The sequence below is a fragment of the Andrena cerasifolii genome, chromosome 1, assembly GCF_050908995.1.
Source record: "Andrena cerasifolii isolate SP2316 chromosome 1, iyAndCera1_principal, whole genome shotgun sequence".
Classification (NCBI taxonomy): Eukaryota; Metazoa; Arthropoda; class Insecta; order Hymenoptera; family Andrenidae; genus Andrena; species Andrena cerasifolii.
The window spans coordinates 14,872,829-14,894,069 of NC_135118.1; the positions used below are offsets into that span (position 1 = coordinate 14,872,829).

At 39.2% G+C, this 21,241-nt stretch overlaps 3 protein-coding genes across 4 annotated transcripts in view; all 3 read right to left on the bottom strand.

Annotated features, from left to right (window-relative positions):
* Pip (heparan sulfate 2-O-sulfotransferase pipe) overlaps positions 1 to 4,305 on the bottom strand; it is a 118,206-nt gene extending 113,901 nt beyond the window's left edge. The window contains exon 1 of the mRNA XM_076827108.1: positions 4,063 to 4,305. The gene's annotated coding sequence lies outside the window, so the exon portion shown is untranslated. The remainder of the gene's footprint in view (positions 1 to 4,062) is intronic.
* Positions 4,306 to 14,754: 10,449 nt separating this feature from the next.
* Positions 14,755 to 18,484, bottom strand: LOC143376953 (uncharacterized). 2 transcript variants are annotated; one of them, XM_076827811.1, is made up of 5 exons: positions 18,326 to 18,484; positions 18,052 to 18,229; positions 17,741 to 17,925; positions 17,536 to 17,669; positions 14,755 to 15,713 (listed from the first exon to the last, which is right to left on the bottom strand). In XM_076827811.1, the coding sequence occupies exons 3-5, from the start codon at positions 17,859 to 17,861 to the stop codon at positions 15,552 to 15,554; spliced, it is 417 nt and encodes a 138-aa protein (XP_076683926.1). In that variant the 5' UTR covers positions 17,862 to 17,925; positions 18,052 to 18,229; positions 18,326 to 18,484; the 3' UTR covers positions 14,755 to 15,551. The 2 variants fall into 2 exon arrangements, with proteins under 2 accessions (XP_076683926.1, XP_076684012.1); XM_076827897.1 differs by lacking the exon at positions 18,052 to 18,229 and having other exon boundaries at positions 18,326 to 18,482.
* Positions 18,485 to 19,976: 1,492 nt separating this feature from the next.
* The window catches only part of LOC143376143 (uncharacterized), a 51,875-nt gene continuing 50,610 nt past the window's right edge, over positions 19,977 to 21,241 (bottom strand). Inside the window, exons 8-9 of the mRNA XM_076826101.1 lie at positions 20,966 to 21,215; positions 19,977 to 20,617 (exon numbers count right to left, since the gene is read on the bottom strand). Coding sequence (XP_076682216.1) covers positions 20,523 to 20,617; positions 20,966 to 21,215 — 345 coding nt within the window. The 3' untranslated portion in view covers positions 19,977 to 20,522. The remainder of the gene's footprint in view (positions 20,618 to 20,965; positions 21,216 to 21,241) is intronic.

Here is a 21,241-nt window from a genome sequence, read left to right on the forward strand (position 1 = left end):
ATTATTCGCTTAAAAAGATTGCTTTCCTAGGATGATCTCAAGAACACCACCGTTAAGTTTCAACATTCAACACAGCGATAAAAATGGAAACTCGATTGAAAAGGGGAAATATGGTTCTCGTTATTATCACCCAGATTATATTATTCAATTATTGCCTTAATTAAACGGGGAACCCGGTGTAATCAGCAAAAACCAAGGTTCTTTTGGGGATTTTTTGCAAGGAAACGTAATGTATAGTAATATGCATTTCAAGCAGTGAACAAACATTAATTCATATAAAAATCACGCGGTAATCCCAAATGGCGCAAGTGTTTCGGAGCTTCTGAAGAATTTCCGCGTTATTTATACACCAAAAAATGTTTAATCACTTCTTGAAAGCATAACAATATAGCCTGGAAGTTTCAAAAAGATTGCAAGTATAGTTTCCTTAAAAAAAAATCCCAAATGGGCCCTCGATTTCTACCGATTACACCAGGTTCCCCCCTTAATTATCCTGACAAAGGCGCGCGGAAAAACCAAAACACTGGACTAGCAAGTTTAACGAATTTACAGAGCAAACTCGAATTTCAACAAATCCTTTTAAACACGTATTCCTAAAAGATTGAACACTCGAAAAATGAAATAAAAAAAAATCGACATTTAGACCAGAACCTCCCCTTAAGGAGGTATACCCGTTTGAACCCTCGGAAAATGTATACATTTTGTGGATTTTTTTACAAGTCAACGGTTTGATGCAGATTTCCCGTTTTTTAACTATGTTTACATAGTATTATGAACTACTTATAAAAAAAGTTTCAGTTAAAAAACTATTGTTTTTCGGAAGTTACGAATACATGTCCGAAAGTCTCTCGATTTTAGACGGCTAAACGGTGGCCCTAAAAACTCGCGCTACGTTCAACCAATTTACTTCAAATTTTGCATGCAGAATCATAATAAGATTCCACATCGTCCGACGAAGGCGATTTTGAAAATTTTGAAAAATAAAGAAATGGTGAGAGATCAAAGGTAAAGTTAAATTTTTCTAAGAGAAAAATCCACCTTTTTCCTTTATAAATAATAAATGGGGAATCGAAATAAAAAAAGCCTTCGTTGGACGATGCGGAATCTTATTATGATTCTGCATGCAAAATTTGAAGTAAATTGGTTGAACGTAGCGCGAGTTTTTAGGGCCACCGTTTAGCCGTCTAAAATCGAGAGACTTTCGGACATGTATCCGTAACTTCCGAAGAACAATAGTTTTTTAACTGAAACTTTTTTTATAAGTAGTTCATAATACTATGTAAACATAGTTAAAAAACGGGAAATCTGCATCAAACCGTTGACTTGTAAAAAAATCCACAAAATGTATACATTTTCCGAGGGTTCAAACGGGTATACCCCCTTAATGCGAGCCACTGTATGGTCGAGCTTTACATTTAAAACCAGTGCAGGAATTTAGCCCTCGAATGTCAGGAGGAAGGGAATCATAATAGGGAGCAGAAGCATAGGCGAAGGGGGGGTTCAAATTCAGATGTCGATTGTACAGGTACGGAAAGGCGACTTTGATGCCGGGTAGAAAGTGAATTAGACCCATGGTAAGAAAGATCGTTGCGAAGTATATTTTAGAGATAAGGCGGAGATGTCGGCGCGGCCGGAGCGAAAGCTCCACTTTCAAACGGTAACAATTACGGTGCCCCGATCGTGTTTAATTTAAAAACAATGGTGGCAGGTTCGAAAGCAAATGACCGAAACCGTTACGCGGGATATCATCGTGAATTCCAGCGTAATTGCGCGTAAGAGGCGTTTTTAAAAGGAAGCGGACGCTCCGTTTCATTATCCCACCCCGTTCGTCCAATGACAATGAAGGTGCTCGCGTTCGAAAGGTGGTCGGGGCCCGAGAAAGGCGTCGCGGTAATTTTCATAAACTGGTTACCCGTTCGCTTTCTCTCGAACGTGACTACACCGTGTATGAAATTGTCCCGCATGTAGAACGGGTGGCGGATAGTTTGCGGTTTGCGACAGGCTGGCCTTGACTTTCACGGGAACCTTGGGACCCTGAAGTCCGACCAGCTTCTAAGGAGATCGACACACTTCACCATCGTTGGCTTCCCCCCATTTTTGAAGTCATTCTAGAATAATTGTCGATACCGGTTGCCCGGCAAAAGGTCACTCGGAATGAAGCTACGACCTATATTGAACACTCGCCCCTAATTTAAGGGAACATTCCCCTCAAGTCGCTGAAAAAAATTAGTGATCTTTAGGATTTTTTTTTGAACAAAGTATACAACTTGCAGAAAAATAACTTTATGGTATTTATTTATTCGTTCTTCAGTGATATGAAATGATTTTTTTAATTTCCCTGCAATGGTTCGAATTTTACGTGGCGCTCAGTCAGGGCTGCGTCAAAAGAGGCGTAAACGGTAGACAGTGGAACTCCAGGTAGCACTGTTCGAAATAAAAAAAAACGAAAATATTGTTATATGTTATATCAGTCGCCATCGTGTCAGCTTTTATGAAGGCGAATAAAGCTAAATGGCGATGTTTATGCACGTTTCGACGCAAACATGAGATAAAGGGGAATTTTATGCCTAAAAAGGTTAATAACGAAGAAGTATAAACTCTGGAATTAAGGATCGATGGCTGATGCGATGGTGAATTCAATTAGAAAGGAAATGCCACCATGATTTTTTAAATTGGTATATAATTCGAATTTCGTCTTCCCACTTTTACTGAGTATTCTTTAGATCCAAAGGGAGACATCGATTGTCAGAAAAATGGTAATGTGACTTTCCCTTTAAGGGGGGACACCACTGTAATGGCCTGAAAGTTAAAGGTATCTTTGGGAATTTATTAAAAGCAAACTACGCAATGAATTTTTTTTTAATTTTTAGGAGTTTTTATTGGATACTTAAGTTATACGAATATATTTTTTTAAATTTATTTAAAGGAGATTTAGAAGCTGTACAGGACCAGTAACTTTGCGCTGCAAAAATCTAGTTGACAGTTTTCTGACGAAACGGTGCTTCTAAAATCAAAAAACAAATATGATTTAGAAACTATATACGGATGGCTATGGCACGCCTGGAGATTTTTTTGATGGGTCGTTTCCTTCTACTTTTTTTTTACCGAAAAAGGTTAATTTACTAGAACCCAATTTCACAATTTTTCCGCGGGTTCGCCATTTTGTCATTTTTCAAAATGTTCAGAATCGAACCCGACGCGCCATAGCCATGCGCATATAGTTACTAAAACTTTTTGGTTTTTTGCTTTCCGAAGAACCGTTTCGTCGGAAAACTGCCAAACATGTCAGCGGAATTTTTTTGCAGCCCTAAGTTACAGGTCCTGCGCAGCTTATAAATCTGTTTTAAATAAATTTAAAAAAATATATTCGTATAGCTTAAATATCCAATAAAACGTCCTGAAAGTTTAAAAAAAATTCATTGCGTAGTTTGCTTTTAATAAATTCCCAAAGATACCTTTAACTTTCAGGCCATTACAGTGGTGTCCTCCGTTAACCAGAAATTTTATCTTTTATTTGAACTAGTGGTTCGCAGCTACTTACAAGGGAACATCCCGAACCCGGAAATTCGAGAAAAAAATGGAACTTTGTGAATATGTAGGGGATTTCCTCCTGATTACAACCCAATTTTTGTTAGCTGCCCAAATTCGCTCTAAGGGGGTGTAATCGACCGCTGAAAATCCAGTTATTTACTGATTTTCTCTTATAACTCGTGAACTGCGAAATAATTTTTTCGCCAAACGCTAGATCTAATTAAAAGAAGCAACTTTTGCCTTGAAACTTTTTTCCTATCTCTTACAGTTCGCAAGTTATAACCCAAAACCCGAAAATAGCCGAATTTTCGGAGGTTAATCTCACCCCCTTCGAGTTTATTTAGGCAGCAAAGAAAAATCGCGTTGTAATCACGAGGAAATCCCCTACATATTCACACAGATATTTCAGAGCTTTTTGAGTATTCCGGTTCGGGATCTTCCCTGGCAAGTGATTTGAAAGGCAGCAGGTATTTAATTTCAGCGTCTCGTGATTCGTCAGCCCCGGTAAGTACTCGCGCAAAAACGGGCTACCTGTCGCCTCGTTTGCGTGGGCGTCATTCCCATTGCTAGTCGGCTGGAGCGCCGACAAAGAGAAGGCGCATTCTTAAATGCCGGCTGCTTCTCGTTCCATGAAGGTCCCGAGCAATTTCGTGGCACTGACACTGTACACCCGTGTTCTCCGCTTCCGGTTTAGCAACGGTACCTCCGCGGGTTATCGAGCGTGTTGCTGCGAGGGACTACCGTCCGACTGCGTCTATCTGCAAACACACAGACGGCCGCTCAGCATTGACGTCCGCCGCTGGCATAATTCGCTGGACAAACTATCCCGATGTGACTTATGTAATCGGCGGACTATTGACGCGTTAAGTGCCGGGGCTTTGCTCGCGGCACGCAGCACCTCTCCGAAACTTTGCGCGCTGCTAATCGATCGCGGTCTGGCCAACACTTCCCGTTGTCTTGCCAGCGTCCGTTTACACTTGCCGCGGGTATTTACTGGACGCTAAATGGCTGATTACGCGGCGCTGATTGGGGATGCGAAGGTTGTGTAACTGATCGTAACTTCGCGGGTATTTAACGGTACCAGGCAGTCGTTCTTGTCGGAAATGAAGCATTCCTTCTTCAATTAATTACGTAGAAATAAATCGAAGCTCAGACTCGCTCTTTGGCACGAGGTTTGATAACATCATAAGCGTTAAAAGTGCATTTTTGTTTTGTTAAAAATATGTATTATATATGACGCTACGGACGGATCTTTAAGGGGGGAGCCTGGTGTAACTAAATGAAAATCGAGGCATTTTTCGGGAATTTTTTTTAAAGAAAGTATTTGATAGATCTTTCTGAAACTTTCAGGATATTGTATTAACTGGTTAAGGTATATAACAAAAAAATTTTATTAAAAAAGAGCGGCAAATAACAAAGTTATGCCCAGTCCGTTGGCGACGCAATTATTGCACTGCGGGCAACGTAGCGTCTTTTGGTTTCGTCTGAAACCAAAAATCGAACAATTTTCTTTTAGTTTATGAGTGTACGCACAGAATGAAGAAATTTGAAACTTAAAAGATGCAAAATGAACAAATGGCGGCCTCTTGAATAAAAAGTTCACTGTTTCCAACGAAATTTTGCCTTAAATGTCTAAAAAGAAGTTATTTATTTAAACAATATCATTATACTAATAACTTAGTACCATGAAGAAAATGTTCACAAATATCCGTGCACAAGGCCAAGTCGATTGGTTGAATATTTTTGGAGTAATATTGCCCGCAAAGTGTGAAACTGTCGTTTCGAGAAAAATGCATTTAAAGTTTTGTGGCAACCTGGCGCTCCGTAGATAAAACCGGCTATATTCACTTTAATTTTTCGAATTTCGTTTTGCGGCTTTGGGAACATATTGTCGCGATGTTCAACTATTGATTTATGCAAAAAAAAGAAAATCGATTTCTTCGATCCGCTACACCAGGCTCCCCCCTTAAAGAGGCTTTTTAAAGGACAAGATAATCCAATATACTAACTAAATTCCCGCGAATTCTTTATTTCAGATGAACTACGTTAGAATTAGAGTGGTCACCGCAAACTAATGGAAAAAAAATCGCTGCCGGGAGATCGCTGATATTTTTTTTATTTATTTATATTTTCCATCGGAAAAATTACCACAAGTAGTTTAACATGTACACTTTCGAATACATACAAGTTTATTTAAAAAACTCTTCAAGTTTGTTAAAAAAAAATCCCGAAAATACTTGTGTTTTCAGACCTTGCAGGTAGGCACAACCCCTTAAAGGACTGTCGAAGAATTTCATAACACAAGTTGCGTAAGAAATGCGTTGCTTGCCTCAACAGGTACCTGCATCTTAGAAGGGAAGATCCCCAAGCCAAAATTCGAAAGAAAAAAAAATATGAAACAAATGCACTCTAAGGGATGAAATTGGTCCCTAAAAATCAGGCCCATTTCCGATTTTGCGTTACAACTCTCAAACTGTAAGAGATGGAAGAAATGTTTTCAGACAAACGTTACTTCTTTTAATTAGAACCATCATTTGGCAACTTACAGCTCTCGCAGTTCGCAAGTTAGAATAACACAAAGTTGGAAAATAGCCGGAGGTCAACTTCACCCCCTTAGAGCGAATTCGGGCAGCAAAGAAAATTTAATACATACCTACATACCCTCTACATATCTCCAGTTTCATAATTTTTTAATTTCCTGCTTGAGGACCTCTTCGAGGAAAAAGAAAGCTATCCTGACGCTGAGAGAGAGAGAGAGACACCCCTGCAAAAATCGACGCTGCAGCTGATGATAAATCGAGATTGCATGCTGCAAGCTAATGAACACGTGTTGGCCGTGGCAGCCACGTGTGCAGGCTGAAATGCGAGAAATTTGTCGGAAGTGAATTATAGTGCAGAATGTGTGCCACTCGCCTGGGCAATAAGAGCAAAGAAAGGGGTGCCATCGGATCTCCAGCGGACGTTAACCGGAGGAAAGGTAGCTTCCCAGGAGAAAGCTCCAAAAGGTGGAGTTCACTGGCCTTGCTCTTCGCGGACCTGCGTGCCGGTACGTGCGTGGCGATCCGAAGGCAACATGTCTCACAAATGTTCCTCTTCGCGGTAGGTATACGCGGCTCTAGACTCAACCGTGTCGCGGATGAAGAAAGTATCACGGGACGACAAAGGGCAGGAATGTTAAGAATGGGTTCTGGTTCCGGGCCAGGGAACTCTTCGCCGCTGGTACTTTGAACTCTATTGACCAGTGCTCCAACGTGACGAGAGAACCGGCGCCTGAGACGCGCTGCTCTATGTTTTCACGCATTTCGAACGGTGCTTTGGGCGAGCAACGTCCTCGTTACAGCACACTTTTCACTCGTCGAACTTGGGCGAGATATGGGCAACGCTAGGAGGCGGCGAGGCACTGGCGAACATTTAGATATGCTAGCAACCCTGCGATTAGAAAACAACTGGAGATTGAGCGTTAAGTATTTCAGATTACTTTTACTTTAGTTTATTTTTAATATTTGTTGTTTTTTTGTTTTTCTTCATTATTTAATGTCGCATCAACCACTAGCTGTTATGTTTGTTCGTTGTCTCTTTTTTGGTTTCACGATTAGGCTTCCTAAGTCAGATTTCTCAGGTTTCTTCTTTCTTGAATAGCAGACGATTAATAATAATTCAGTGGAAAAGATTCTATTCTTCAAGAATAGATTTGACCACAAATGGCAGATGAATTTTCTTGAGGTCGTTGCCACGTGATTTACTGTCTACTGTTTCGCTGTGTTGTTTAATGGGTACAGAATTTGGTGAAGGTGCGAATCCATGAGCAGATTTTACGCGGGACTTTTCTATCGCGAGACAAAAATCTCAGCGACAACTAAACGTAATGTAAATAGTCGCGAGACATGAGGCTTTTGAAAATATATCATGAAACATGTCTCATGAGAGTCTAATGTCACGAAACCAATGACAAAATAATTAAAAAATAATAAAATAATAATCTGATGAGATTAAAGTCTCACGTAAACATGCGATATTTTTCTCTGAACCTGGATTTGCACCTTAACATTACATTTATTTACGTGTGTATACTGTGTTCTGTGAAAATCTCATGACGGATGAGATTTCATTAGACTAATACATCGATCTATGAACAATAAAGTGGAAAGTAAATAACATTAATTAGGAGCAGGGGCGGCTCCAAGGGCACGAAAATCAATTAGCAGAACGAATATAAACAAATAAATGCATACAGCGGCGCCCCTACAAATTTGGCGCCCCGGACGGCCACCCTGCCTGCCCCCTCCCCCCTCCCACCCTTAAATTCGGCCCTGATTATGAGGATAAAAGGAAGAGCCGAAATGCGCAAGCTGTCGAATGAAATTTCTGGAAAGTTCTCAATAAGATTCTTATTAACATATACGTTAACACAGTAATATACCCTGTCTGAAGTAGAAAATTATGACGGAGAATTCAATAAAAATAAAATATTCCGTCGACTGCATTCTGTGAGCAGTTCGCCGCCTCTTCGATCGTGGTGGATCGTTTCGTTAAATATCGGGGTCGCCCGAAAAGAAACCGGTTTAAAAAAGACCCGGCGGGTCCAACTTTCCAAAACAGTCGATCGCCTACATTAATCTTGCACAATGGAATTCGTGGCCATTTACACGCGAAGCGGCTGTGTGCGGCCGCGAGTACGCGTTGCTCGAGCAAGCAAAGCCGCGCGTAATTTCATTCCTTTCACTGAGTTGCGTGGGCGAAGTAAAAGTTCTTCCGTTGATTTGCGAACGGAAAACGTTCTGTATCGTCGCAGAATAGCACAATGCGAAATTTGCATACGCGAACAAGATGGAAAACGCGATTACATATGAGCGACACGGCGTTAGGACAAGCCGAGTGCACGGCAAGGAGCGCTCGGGGAGGGCGCACACGCCTCGTGACTAATTGCAGCGAGCGGAATTAGCAGCGACGCGAGCTTTTTCGATTTCCATTAGCACTAATAACTTTTGGATCCATCGAGATTGCAGACGTAACGTTTCGGTCAAGTCTGGTGTTTTATAATCTAAGAAATGCAATTTCTCGTGGAGATTACTGATTTTCACACGACGCACAGAAGTTCTTAGATAATCGGGGTTAATTAACGGAATTAATTAATCTTTGATAAAGAGTGGCTCTGTATTCATTCCAGTCTTAAGTATCGCAGAGATCGCGCACGCTACTTCCATTCTAATATAACTCGATCGTTCTTGCAATCAGCTTCTATGCAAATTTACAAAAAGCAGCTGCGTTCGGGACGCTAGTCGCGTCGCGATTACCGAAATTACACAATTTATCGAGAAATGATCCGTCACGTGTGTACAAATAGTAAAACTAAAACTTTGCAAGCGTTCGCAGTATGCCACCGTCGAAATTGTAGTACAAGAAAAGAATTATTTTTTTAAATATCGTGCCCCACGATTTTATTTAAAGTGATATTAACACCATCGAAATTGAAGTACAAGAAAAGAATTATTCTTTAGTTTTTAGTGCATTTTGATTTAGTTTTTACTGCACTTTTAATAAAATCATGTAACATATTTTTTTTTTATATATATTTTTATTTTATTTTGGATGATCCTGTCTAAAGTTACGGTGGGCAAAAGTGAAATAGAAAAATTGTTTTTTACTCTACATTGGTAGCAGGATAAAGTGCAAAAAGTTTTAGACCCATACATTATACACTTTGTTCTAGAAAAAAATCATAAAAGTCACCGATGTTTTCGCGCGATTTGGCCGGGGAGTGCCCTTGAGTTACACGTGACTGAGCCATCGTCATAGCGATGAAGAGGACTGAACTGCAGCATCTCTTTCACATATTATGTACTTTCACGTACAGCTCCTTAACCCTTTCGGTACCGCGTACATTTCCGCGAAAGTGCTTTTAACTAATTGTTTTTTTAAACTATTGTAGATGCCGACTAAAGTCGGCGCTAGGGACGACGCCACGTTCCGTCCCGCCGGATATATCCGGCACTGGTCCACGCAGGTCATCAGATGGATGCCGGATATATCCGGCGCTGGTACCCAAAGGGTTAAGGATAACGCGTGCAGGTTTCACAACTCCCGCGCAATGGGATCTAGGTGTAACGCTCCGTAAACAAAATAGAATGCTAGGTATAATAATTCTTGTAATAATACCCCTTACTGAACTAGTTCCACACCACAATGTATTAATTACATCACCCCATTAAAACTGAAGTGATGAAGATATAACAATTACACCTAACGAGAATATACCTCCAACTACTTAAATCACAGCGCAAAAGGCTATTAAAAAAAGCTACCGACCAGAAGTATACTAATTGTACTTCGCATTAAAATCAAGATAACAGTCGTCTCTGCTTTAATTAACCAGCCCATTTTTTTGCTACTCGAGTTCCACCAGTCTGCTCGCCACATTTAGAGGATCGCGTGTCTGAAGAATGAGTCGTGTATGCGACGAAGGGGTTTCGATTCAATGTTTAATGCCAATAGAATTAGCGATTTTTAAAATATTACTTCACTTCAGCTGTTCCTCTAATTGTTTCGAGCGGGGTATAACAACCATAACGGAATTACAATGCAGAATGTACATAGAGGGTGCCCCCCCTTCCCCGCGGCTCCACGGCCATCGTCGGGAACGAAAAGTGGTCGTCCTTTTACGGGAAACATGAGACTGCTTGCAAAACTGTCGCCCGGTATTTCTGTACCAGCAAAACTGGACTCTGGCTTGAATTACACCAGACATCGTGTTGTACGATTTCCGAGATCGTGATGCACGATGAACACCATGCCGATGAAATGCACACTTCCTAGGTTTATTCCGATCGACACCATTATGAAATCTCATATGCGTCTCATTTACGAAAGCCTTCTTTTTAAGTTTAAGTTTCTCCTTACTCGCCAGCGTATCGCGGCTATCGAAGATCGTGATCTATTGTGGAACTGTTTGCTTCCAGATCCTGGGGTAATTTCTGCTCCAATTTCGACGAGCTCGGCGAATTATCTGGAGAAATGAAGAACTTTAGAAGCTTGAAGACATTGGAATATAAATATAATGTAATATTTGTTGGTCTAACAATTTTAGAACTTAATTCGTCGTGTTCCAAATTCCTTATAAAAAAACGATCTCGCGCAAGTTAAGAGGTCGCATTTTCAATCGCTAATGTCGGCGTAAATCTTAAAAATTAACTGTATAATTACTGCGTCCTCTCTGTTACGACTTTCTTGCGAGAAGTATAATATAAACGTTTTCTATTTATAATACAAAATTATTGACCGCGAAAGAGCATAATTCTGAACGGGCCGTACATAATAAACTGGCTGAATTTTAATCAGCAATTTATTTCATCTCGCATTCGGGTAGGATTCACTGGTTTCGAGTTATTAAATATTCATTATTTTATGGGCCCACCGAGGTGCTCAAAAATAACTTTCCTTACGTCGATCGGATCAATATCCTGCCAGGTAGTTTCCAAGACGTTCTTAAATGTAAATCGTTCTATAATCTATTTGGGCGAAATGCTGAGTATTAGTGAAATTTCCCACACAATTGTTATCGTGATCGCTACCGAAAACCATGTCGCGATTGCCGCGAATAATTGGCGGAAAATGTATGACACTCGGGTGCGAGAAACGCAAAGACAGCTTTTCTTGTTTCAGCATGGCACTGACATGAAATTTCACAACCACTTCCGCATTCTCCGATCGTGTACCAGTGTCGGATTACGCGAAACAAGAAGTGCGAATTTTTACGGTAATTAATCGAGGACAATGAGGACGCAGACGCGATCAATCACGCGCCGAGCGTAATTGTGTTACCGTAAAACTTAAGAACTAACAAGAACGCGCGAATCTTGCATGCACAGTCGTATTTTACATATTGAAGTTGCGGTGCGTATCTTTTAGTCATTTTAGTGGAATTACAAATGAATTTCATCCCACCCCTTGTCTCGTATAATTGTCCACTAATAGAGAAATAAATTTCGCGATTCATACGACTTCAAAACATCTAAAGTACCATCGCATTATCAGAGCAACAGATTTCAATAAACCAGTTAACATTAACTATTCTGTATTTCGCCCTTCTCGTTTCAATTTTTATTATACAATGCACACGAATTATTACTTTAATAGCTCTGGCCGAATAAAATATACTACGCATCTAATTTATTTCACATGCCTAACACGATTCTATAAGATACGCTGTCAATTTTTTTTTATTTCCATCTTCTCTCCACAATTTCTGCAATTGTACAAAACGCAATGAATTCGAGGAATATAATTCTTCTCAGAGCCGTTCCTCGCGGGAGGTGCAGAAGTTGCCCCCGCACCTGGGCGGCCAAACTCAAGGGCGGCCGCAGGTAGTTTATTATACGTAAAGTTTTGGCTAATAAGAATAATAATCGAAACTCTGTTTCCTGATAACTGCTTACAATTATGTATATACAGTGGCGGACGAAAGACAGTTTACAACTTTTAGAATCACATAACTTTTTTTAGAATTAGTCCAAACGAAATGAGTTTTTTTGAGAAGCTAAAAGGATTAGTTTGCTACTTAGACGTGTTTCGTCGTTTTAAAAAAAATGCAATTGATCGGAATAGCAACAAAAAAGTAAGGGTAGTTTTTTAAACATTTTTTGAGCCTGTAATGAAAATTCAAAAAACCCGTTTGTAGATTGAAGTAAGTTGCATACATGCCTAAAATTTCATTAAAATCGGTTAACGTTGCTCGGAGCTATAAACGCTTAAAGATCGCAGAATAAGGTCCAGAATCGCGGAAATCCCCGAAATCAGCGATTTTCGACCTTATTCTGCGATCATTAAAGGTTTGTAGCTCGGAGTAACGTTAACCGATTTTAATGAAATTTTAGGCATGTATACAACTTACTTCAATCTACAAACGGGTTTTTTGAAATTTCATTACAGGCTCAAAAAAAGTTTAAAAAACAACCTTTACTATTTTTGTTGCTATTCCGACCAATTGATTTCGATGAATCTATGTCGAAAATAAGTAAATAGGTGTCCGAGCATTTCCGCCAATGGGCCTTAATAATAGAGATAAGTTGAAAAAAAAAATTATAAAAAAATTAATTTATAACAAAAAAAATTATACAGTTTTTTTTAACATCGAGACATGTTCAAAAGGCACCCCGACGCATCCAGAAAGGAATCCCCGCGGGCGCCAGGGTAATGTGGGATTTTTACCCATTAAAACCCCACGGCCACTATGAAATTTTTAATAATTTCCATGTTAATATCTCTATTAATAAGGCCCATTGCCAGAAACGCTAGGACACCTGTTTACTTATTTTCGTCATAGATCCATCGTGCCAAGACTCATCAAAATCGGTGTCTACCACATGGTGTCCTCCCCTTGTAAGTAGCAAACTAATCCTTCTAGCTCCTCAAATAACACTCATGTCGTTTGGACCAATTCTAAAAACGTTATGCGATTTTAAAAGTTGCAAACTTTCTTTCGTCCGCCACTGTATAAAAGTAAGCACTGCGTATCAAATTCTTAATTAAGAAATATTAAATTAATAAGGGCGGCAATATTGTTTTTGCACCTGAGCGGCCGAAACCCAGGAACGGCCCTGATTTTTCTAGCGGTTTTGCGATCCTCGCTATTCGGTATATTCTGTACCGATCGATTTGAAAGTGATGATCGTCGCGATAGATTTTCGTGGCGTATGCAAATTAATATGTACTGGGAACGACAAATGCTTTCGTCATGGTCGTCAAGTACGATCCCAGGGAATCGTTTGAAACACGATTCGGCACGGTTCAATTTCACTTTCGAACATGAGTATGAAAGTAATCCTAGCATGCAACATTGTGCAGGCTCGTTCTCGTGTTGGGTGACAAGAAAAATTGCTTTCGTATCGGTTCTCGGAGAAACGCAACACCGAGTACGCTATCGATGAATAATTCACTCTAATTTAATCGAGGGCAGTGATCGCCAATAGCGAGCACAACCTTGAAACCAAAAGGCGTGCCATTATCCTTTGCCATTCGCTTTTGATGAACTCTTTATGCTACATCGCGTGCGCGGTTTTCTGAATGATTATACTGTAATTTTAGAAATCACTGTCATCCGTACGGATTACGGCGGAATCGCGAGTCAAACGAAATTGTCCTCTGCTTTTACAAGCGAACGAAAGTCAGTGTTTTCCATTTCATATTTACCGTTTTGATAGTTTTAAAATAATATAATATAGAAGACTTTTGCAATACACTGCTTCTATATTTTAAATATTATTTACAATTAAAAATTTGTCAAATTCGCAAACGAAAATGTAATAGGTCAACTTCTTTCGCTATTTCGAAGAATATTTTAAATATTATTTACAACTAAAATTTTGTAAAATTCGCAAACAAAAATGTAATAGGGCAACTTCTTTCGCTAATTATTTCGAAGAATATCGATACTACACAGCGAATATTAAATATATAAACTGAAACCATAAATGACACAATGATTTTAAAATTGTTAACATTCTGACTGATTCTCGTCAAATGAAGTTTCATGTCCTAATCAAATGTCTCAAAAGTGCTTGGAATATGAGAAGCAATGTTTAAACATTTTTATAGGCTAACAGAAACTGTAAATCGCTAATATTATACATGTTACAAGTAAAGAATAAATATCACGATGACTTTATGCCCTGAATGACAAGAATACTGAATTGAATTAACCTACTCAATATAACTGAACTCCTAGTTGTAATGTCGTTGAACCTTCGCGAGAACAGAATAAAAATGATTCCTCCTAGAAGAATCAAGCCGTGATAAACAGCTAGGCGTAATGTTGATATTTTCTCAGTTATTATTTACGAAATATTTCACGATAATTAATTGTAAAATGAATACTATAAATTACTGTAAAATTATCACAAATATCAAAGGATGTCTTACAAATATACAACACATTAGCAAAAAGTTAAAATACCTAGTTCTTCGCATGGCACCTTTTGGTGTAAATTTTGACAAAATCTATATTACCATTTCACGTAATATAATATTCTATCTGTTTCGGAAACGCTGGTCAACGAAACGTATTTGCATAATGGTTAAGGAACCTGTTTTTCTTTTTTAGAGATAACGTTAAATGTAAGTGTATAAACCACTGATCTAGGTAATTGTCTGTAGTGTATACTGACACATTGATAGACTACATGATACGAACGAGAGGACGGATTCTGCTGACCGACTTGCGATTAACGGTTCCTCGCATTTAGCTTTATTTGTACGCTCATTCTTTTATTACATATGCAATTATTTGGAGCATGTCGTCTAAGCATACATACAATAGTACTTGGATTCATAATTACGACGCACGCTTAAATATCATATTCAAAATATATTTTCCAGTACGTTCGTTTTAAAATTGAACGCTTCAAAAATATAAACTAAATTCAAATCAATAGAAATGATTCCTAACACATATCCCTCTAAATTATAATTTAATAATAAAACTGTATTCCTGCTGATTTATCAAAATCATTTGTCACTGAGTATTAAATCGACATTGCATTATTCTAACAAAGCTGAGTTTGTTACTAAAACTGTTCTAAAGTAATCCCACCATTGTTTCCTTGTATTCCCGTAACTTTAACAATAATCTTAAAAGTCAAACGTATAATTGCCCGCAAAATAATCACACTATACCAAACGCACAGTGGAAGAACTATCGCGGATCGCATCTTTCTTTTCATCGTGTGTAATTTCCACCGTAGAGCATTAAATAAAATCTATGTCGGCATAAAGAAACTATGACCACCAGTCGCTAGTTTTATGTTAAACAGAAACATATATTACAATAGCTGTGGATTAAGAAGCCATTTGGAATGCTGTTTGTACAAAACACCAATGAATGCTCTAGCTTTACTACCACAACACTTTTCGAAAATATGTTCAATGACCCTGCGGTTGGTGGACAAATTGTATAACATTAAACATCGGTGGCGAATCAGCACGTAGCGCTGCTCTAAGAAACGCATCAGCTACATTAAAATATGTATTCATGGTGGTTGAGGATCATATGTGTTATTATCATCTGGTAACACTATACTAGATACTGGTTCATCCTCGAATATGCCCTCGTCTACCTCGTCCTCGGAAATGGTGAGGTCCTCGGGATACTTATAGCTATTACTTAACTGACTGGATGGTACCACTTGTTCCTAAAATTGAACGTACAATAATCAACTCAACATAGCATAAAAACAGTAGAGCGTCAATTATCCGAACCAAAAAAATTAAAGATTACTTTGAAAAATAAACTTCATCAACATTAACTGTATGTAACTACTATGTACTGTACACATATATTTTGCGTAATATCCATTACATTTCAAATTACAGCAGAAGTACTCTTGTGTGTTTAATAAGTAATTTTAAGTGTAATTTCTATAGGTATAAACTGCGTAGGTCAGGCCTGCCCTTTACGGGGGCAAATACCTCCTCAAGTTTTGGGACCCAGGCAACAGTCGAGGGCTGAACTGTTACGTTGCTAGCCACAGCATGGGCTGCGGGAGAACTGCTCGTACTACGAGTCTACATTAGGGTGGCTCTTATTTTCGACTTTTGAATTTTCTTTGGGGCACCCTCCAAAATAGTTCCAAATAATTAAAAAAAAATCTGTGTAAAGTTTGAGCTCGATCGGATAACGGGAAAGGGTGCCCCAGACCTTAAACATTTAAATCATTATTTAACCGCTCGCGAAGTCGATTTTATATAATATCCTCCAAGTTATTGATTAAATAAAAAAATGTGTGAAACAAAAGTTGTAGATCCGGACAAGGAGCATCTTTTATGTTCTATTACATTTTCTCGTGCAACAAACGGTTTTCGAAAAAAGTCCGAAAAAATAAAATAAAAATCCTCAAATTTTGAAAGTTTAAATGCTTCTAAAACATTTTTTATTTATGACGGCGAACAAAAAAATGGAATTTTTATTTTCGAGGACTATTTTTTAAACATTTAAGGGGGGGCATATACCGAAATATGCGAAAAACATAAAAATAAATTTTTATTTTCAGTGTTTGATATGTCATGAATGTTTCCTGAATATTTGCGATATTATAGACTCTATAATGCATTTAAATTTACAAAATTTGAGGAAAAAAAGTTTTTTTTTTTATTTCTCGGACTTTTTTCAAAAACCGTTTGTCGCACGAGAAAAAGTAATACAATATAAAAGATGCTCCTTGTTCGGATCTACAACTATTGTTTCGCACAATTTTTTATTTAATCAATAACTTGGAGGATATTATATAAAATCGACTTCGGGAGCAGTTAATGATTTAAATATTTAAAGGCCCAGGGGCACTCTTTCCCGTTATCCGATCGAGCTCAAACTTTACCCGGATTTTCTTTTAATCATTTGGAACTATTCTGGAGGGTGTCCCGAAGAAAATCCTGAAAAAAATTCTACCAAGTTTAAATAAGAGCCACCCTAGTCTACATATTTGTGCCTCACACGTAAGGGCGCACACACACTCTTGCAGTCCTCCCAAACCCACGCAACAGTTAGCAAGGTAACAGTTCAGTCCTCGGCTGTTGCCCGGGTCCCAGAACTCGAAGAAGTATTTGCAGCGTAAAGGGCAGGCCTGGTGTAACTATTGTGCTCCGACCAGAATAAGTTGGTTGAAAGATACAAGGTGCAGGGTGCTACTTCGCTCGCAACGGCTCCCGCCACCAGTGTCCCGTTTGCTTACTTTATATTTGTCAACGTTGTCGCGTCGGCCAATAGGGATATACTATTTGAACCTAATTCGGACCCCAGAGTTTCTCGCCAACTTCTTCTCGTCGGAGCACAGTGCATGCATGCGTCGTTCTCCGAACTGTTCGATTATCCAAGCAGTTCGATTTTCCAGACCACCTCGTCCCAAATTGGTTCGTATAATTGACGCCCCACTGTACGTTACATAACCATCGATGAAAGCAACAGAAGCTGCGTCGTCGGGCTGCAAGAGTTTACTCCACTTGCATCGCTCAATTTACCTCGGATTCTGTATTCGTATCCTGCAACGAAGTATCTGTTTCGTACTCAAAAATATCCTCCTCTGGTTCCTCCAACGGATGAAAGGGTAACGGCACAGAGCCTTCGTTTAAATTCATAGTTACTTCGGGCTCTCCTATAAGTTCACACAAGTAAGCATAACTTATTATAAACATTCGGTTGTTATTCCTTTTTGTCAGTGCTTACTAAGCGGATCGGCCATATGATTATTCAATATGAGATACTCCGTTAGTCTGTTGTTATTATTACTATTATCATATCTACAACGGATCAGTTCGTGACCATTCCGATTTTGTAATTCATCCATATCTCCTGTCCGCTTTGGGCGACAGTGCGCTCACACCGGATGGTGTACAAAGTATCTGTGCACGCTAAAAAGAACATTCGCCCCGTTAACACGCATCCGCAAGGGGTTGCTAGCATTTGTAATTGAATGACGAGTGAGAAAACATGATCACGCATTAGGATCGTTTAAACACGAATTAGGGAAGATTTACTTTGAACTGTTATATCTAGCTGTTGCGAGACAGCAACGAATATTTCGTGATGACGAGGATCTCGGGGATCCTCTTTCTCCTTCGAAATTCATCATCTCGAGCGGATGACTCCGATATACGACTGACGATAACGGAATTCTTCGTCCTTTGCTCTGTTATTGTTAAAACACTGATCGATCTATCAACATTGTGTTTTTTAATTGAATTGTGAAATCTAAAAAATGTGCTACGTCACGGTCGTCGGCGCGACGTACTCCAAGAACGGATAGCTCACCTTTAATGGAAATATCGTGCCCGCTGTTCGCGTGACGTGGGACAACAGAAAGTTTATTTAAAAGCTGGCGACACCATCAGAACCAGGAATCAAGACAGAATTAACGTTAACACTAAGGTGAAACGACATCACGCGCTCAACAGCCGCTCGAACGCTACAAACGGACTGATCGTGCGCATGCTCCGTTCGGACTTACGACTTGAATCAAATGCGTGCCTCATTCAAATGCGTGCTCATCTGGGTTCATTGTATTATTCAAATTTACGAATGAGATTTTGTTATTCGTGATATTTGCATATTACTGTAACGTAATAATTTAAATACTTAACAAACAATCTCTTATTTACTTATTAATATATGACTTCGAATAAAATTGTGCTTCCGTATTTAGCAGAAAGAAAATAAGATACTAATTTCAAACGGTACCTTGAAAATTGGATGGAATTAAAGTAGTGTTTTATTCAAATTTTAATGGATCATATACATATTTCAGCCTGAGATGCTTAGTCTATTTGAAACTTGGGATATTGTCTGAATGATTTTTTGGGTAACAATATTATCCAGTACATTGTTACTAGAATAAAATTTTCTCCGTTTCATCGCATTGTCAAAATTCGTAACTATTATTATTTCGCCGAAATGTAATTTATTAAACAAACTGCAATACAATGTTGCACTTTGTACTGGATGATTAGATTAACCGTTGCTTGATAAAAGTTAATAATATTGTTACCCAGTGATACTGATTATTATAGAGATATATTATATATTTTTTATATATTTTTGAGCTTTTTACTTCGTCGAAACAATTTTCTCTTAAGCTTCGAAATTTCTGTCTCGGTACATCTATATTACATAAAGACTTTTCGATAAAATGCTACAGAAAAACCTTCATAGAAAATATCAACCGTATTCACCTCGAACATGAATTACTCCTAATCACTTATAATATAAAAACATCGATATTGAATTATCTATTAATATTCTCGACTCAAGCGTACTACTACAATAAAAATGGTACATTCTACTGAATCGTATCGAAAGCGTCGTGTCGAAATGTTCCGATATCAAATATATATTTTTCCCTACATGTGTCCTCTTAAAGATACCTTAAAACGTAAACCCGCCGACAGCTAAAAAACAAAAAGGCTAATTGAAGAATAAAACGAACACGTTCACAAATTACTGAATCTAACCAATAGTCTTGTCGCTTTATTAATTGTCATGAAAGAAATATATATGTACTTATGTATGTATGTAATACATGTATACAGAATAATAGAATGTCCATACCTTTAACAATTTAGGGTAGATGCAAAGTTGTTGGTCAGAAACAAGTCTGCAAGTACAGATCGAAGCTAATGTTAAGTACAAAATACACCTTGGATTTGGATTTCACAGGAGGATCGTCGAACTTTATTGTCCCCCTCTCATAAACCAACCGATCGAACGTAGCCGAACAAGGATACCAATGTTAATCGCGGTTAAGAAGAAGCTTCTCTTGGGCCACATTCACCTAATATCGCAAGCGATCGTCGTGAAATTTAAACGAGCCTTCCCCGACCAAAAGCTGATCCTCATTAATCTGATTTATCAATCGGCAGCGAAAAGAAACAATCACAGATTCATTTCTACCTCTTCTTTTTTCTTCCCCCTGTATCCAGCTGTTATCACTACATTAACAGAAATTCGTGCACCCTCTCTGGCGAGGGCCTACTAGTTAAAAGAATATCACTGGTACCAATGGGTCTCCTTCCCACTATTTAAATGCTTAAATCCTTTCCATACGAATTTCCATTGTTCGCGATGTCATCGGAGACACGCAGCTTGCTTTTACTGTTTCATTTTTCACCAGCGTATCGTAGGTAGCCTAAATAGAACACGTCCGCAGGCTTTGCTGCTTCTACGAGCACGATAATGCGTACTACGAGCATAACGAAACTCTTGTAATCTCTGCGACGCCTGGCCCGTTATATTCCGAGTCACTCTCTCTGCTAGTACCTGGTCATAAGTTTGCGGATCAGGGATTATGGGAATGGGGAGATATAGGGAGGAATTTGTGCGCCGAGGTTTCCTGGAAAAATATTCTTTTAAGCCAACTCGTCAAACGTGTTTCGAGGCGCCCGTTTACTTTTTCAGGGGCGTCCCCGTCGACCGGGTACGATGGGACGTTCGATTCGATGTGCTGAAGGTGGAATTAGCAGTTGCAGTCGCAGGCGCAGCGGCGTACGCGCTTCTCGCGACGGTGGGTGAACGCGTCTGGGATGGAGCGCACCGAGCGTGGTTGCACATCTGCGAACAATAAAAAACACAGATTTACAACACTTTCACCAGCGACGGAGAAATCTGCTTTCCGAGTGGATAAACCATCTGTATGAAAATTAGTTGAAAAATAATGAAGGTATTACTGTTTTACTAGAAAAACTCGTTTTTCAGGGTTTTACACCTTTCCGATTTTTTTGGTACACGTTGTCAGTTCATTTCTTACTAAAACGCGACTGTTCCATATTCAGCAATGTTCAAAGCGTGTATTATAATTTTTGGGACTCGATTGGAGTAATACAGTTCGTACGGTAACTGTGTAAAGATCGGCCGGGTCCATTGGACCGAGGCTGACCACGAAGGGTTGATTCTACTCACAGTGTGGGCGGCTCTCTTCGTCCTGCTCCTGTTGTTGCTGCTGCTGCTGCTGTTGCAATTGCTGCTGGTGTTGCTGCTGCATCATCTGCATGTGAGTTTGTTGTTGTTCCTGTTGTCGTTGATCTGATTCTTGCTCGGAGGTCTGTCCATCAGTAACTTCAGCACGAGCTTCAACAGGGATGTCCAATGATTCCACAGGTCTCAACGGCAGAGCGAATGTTGGCACTGGGAAAGCATTGCCTTCCACGACCTGGAAACACAAAACAAATATCGATG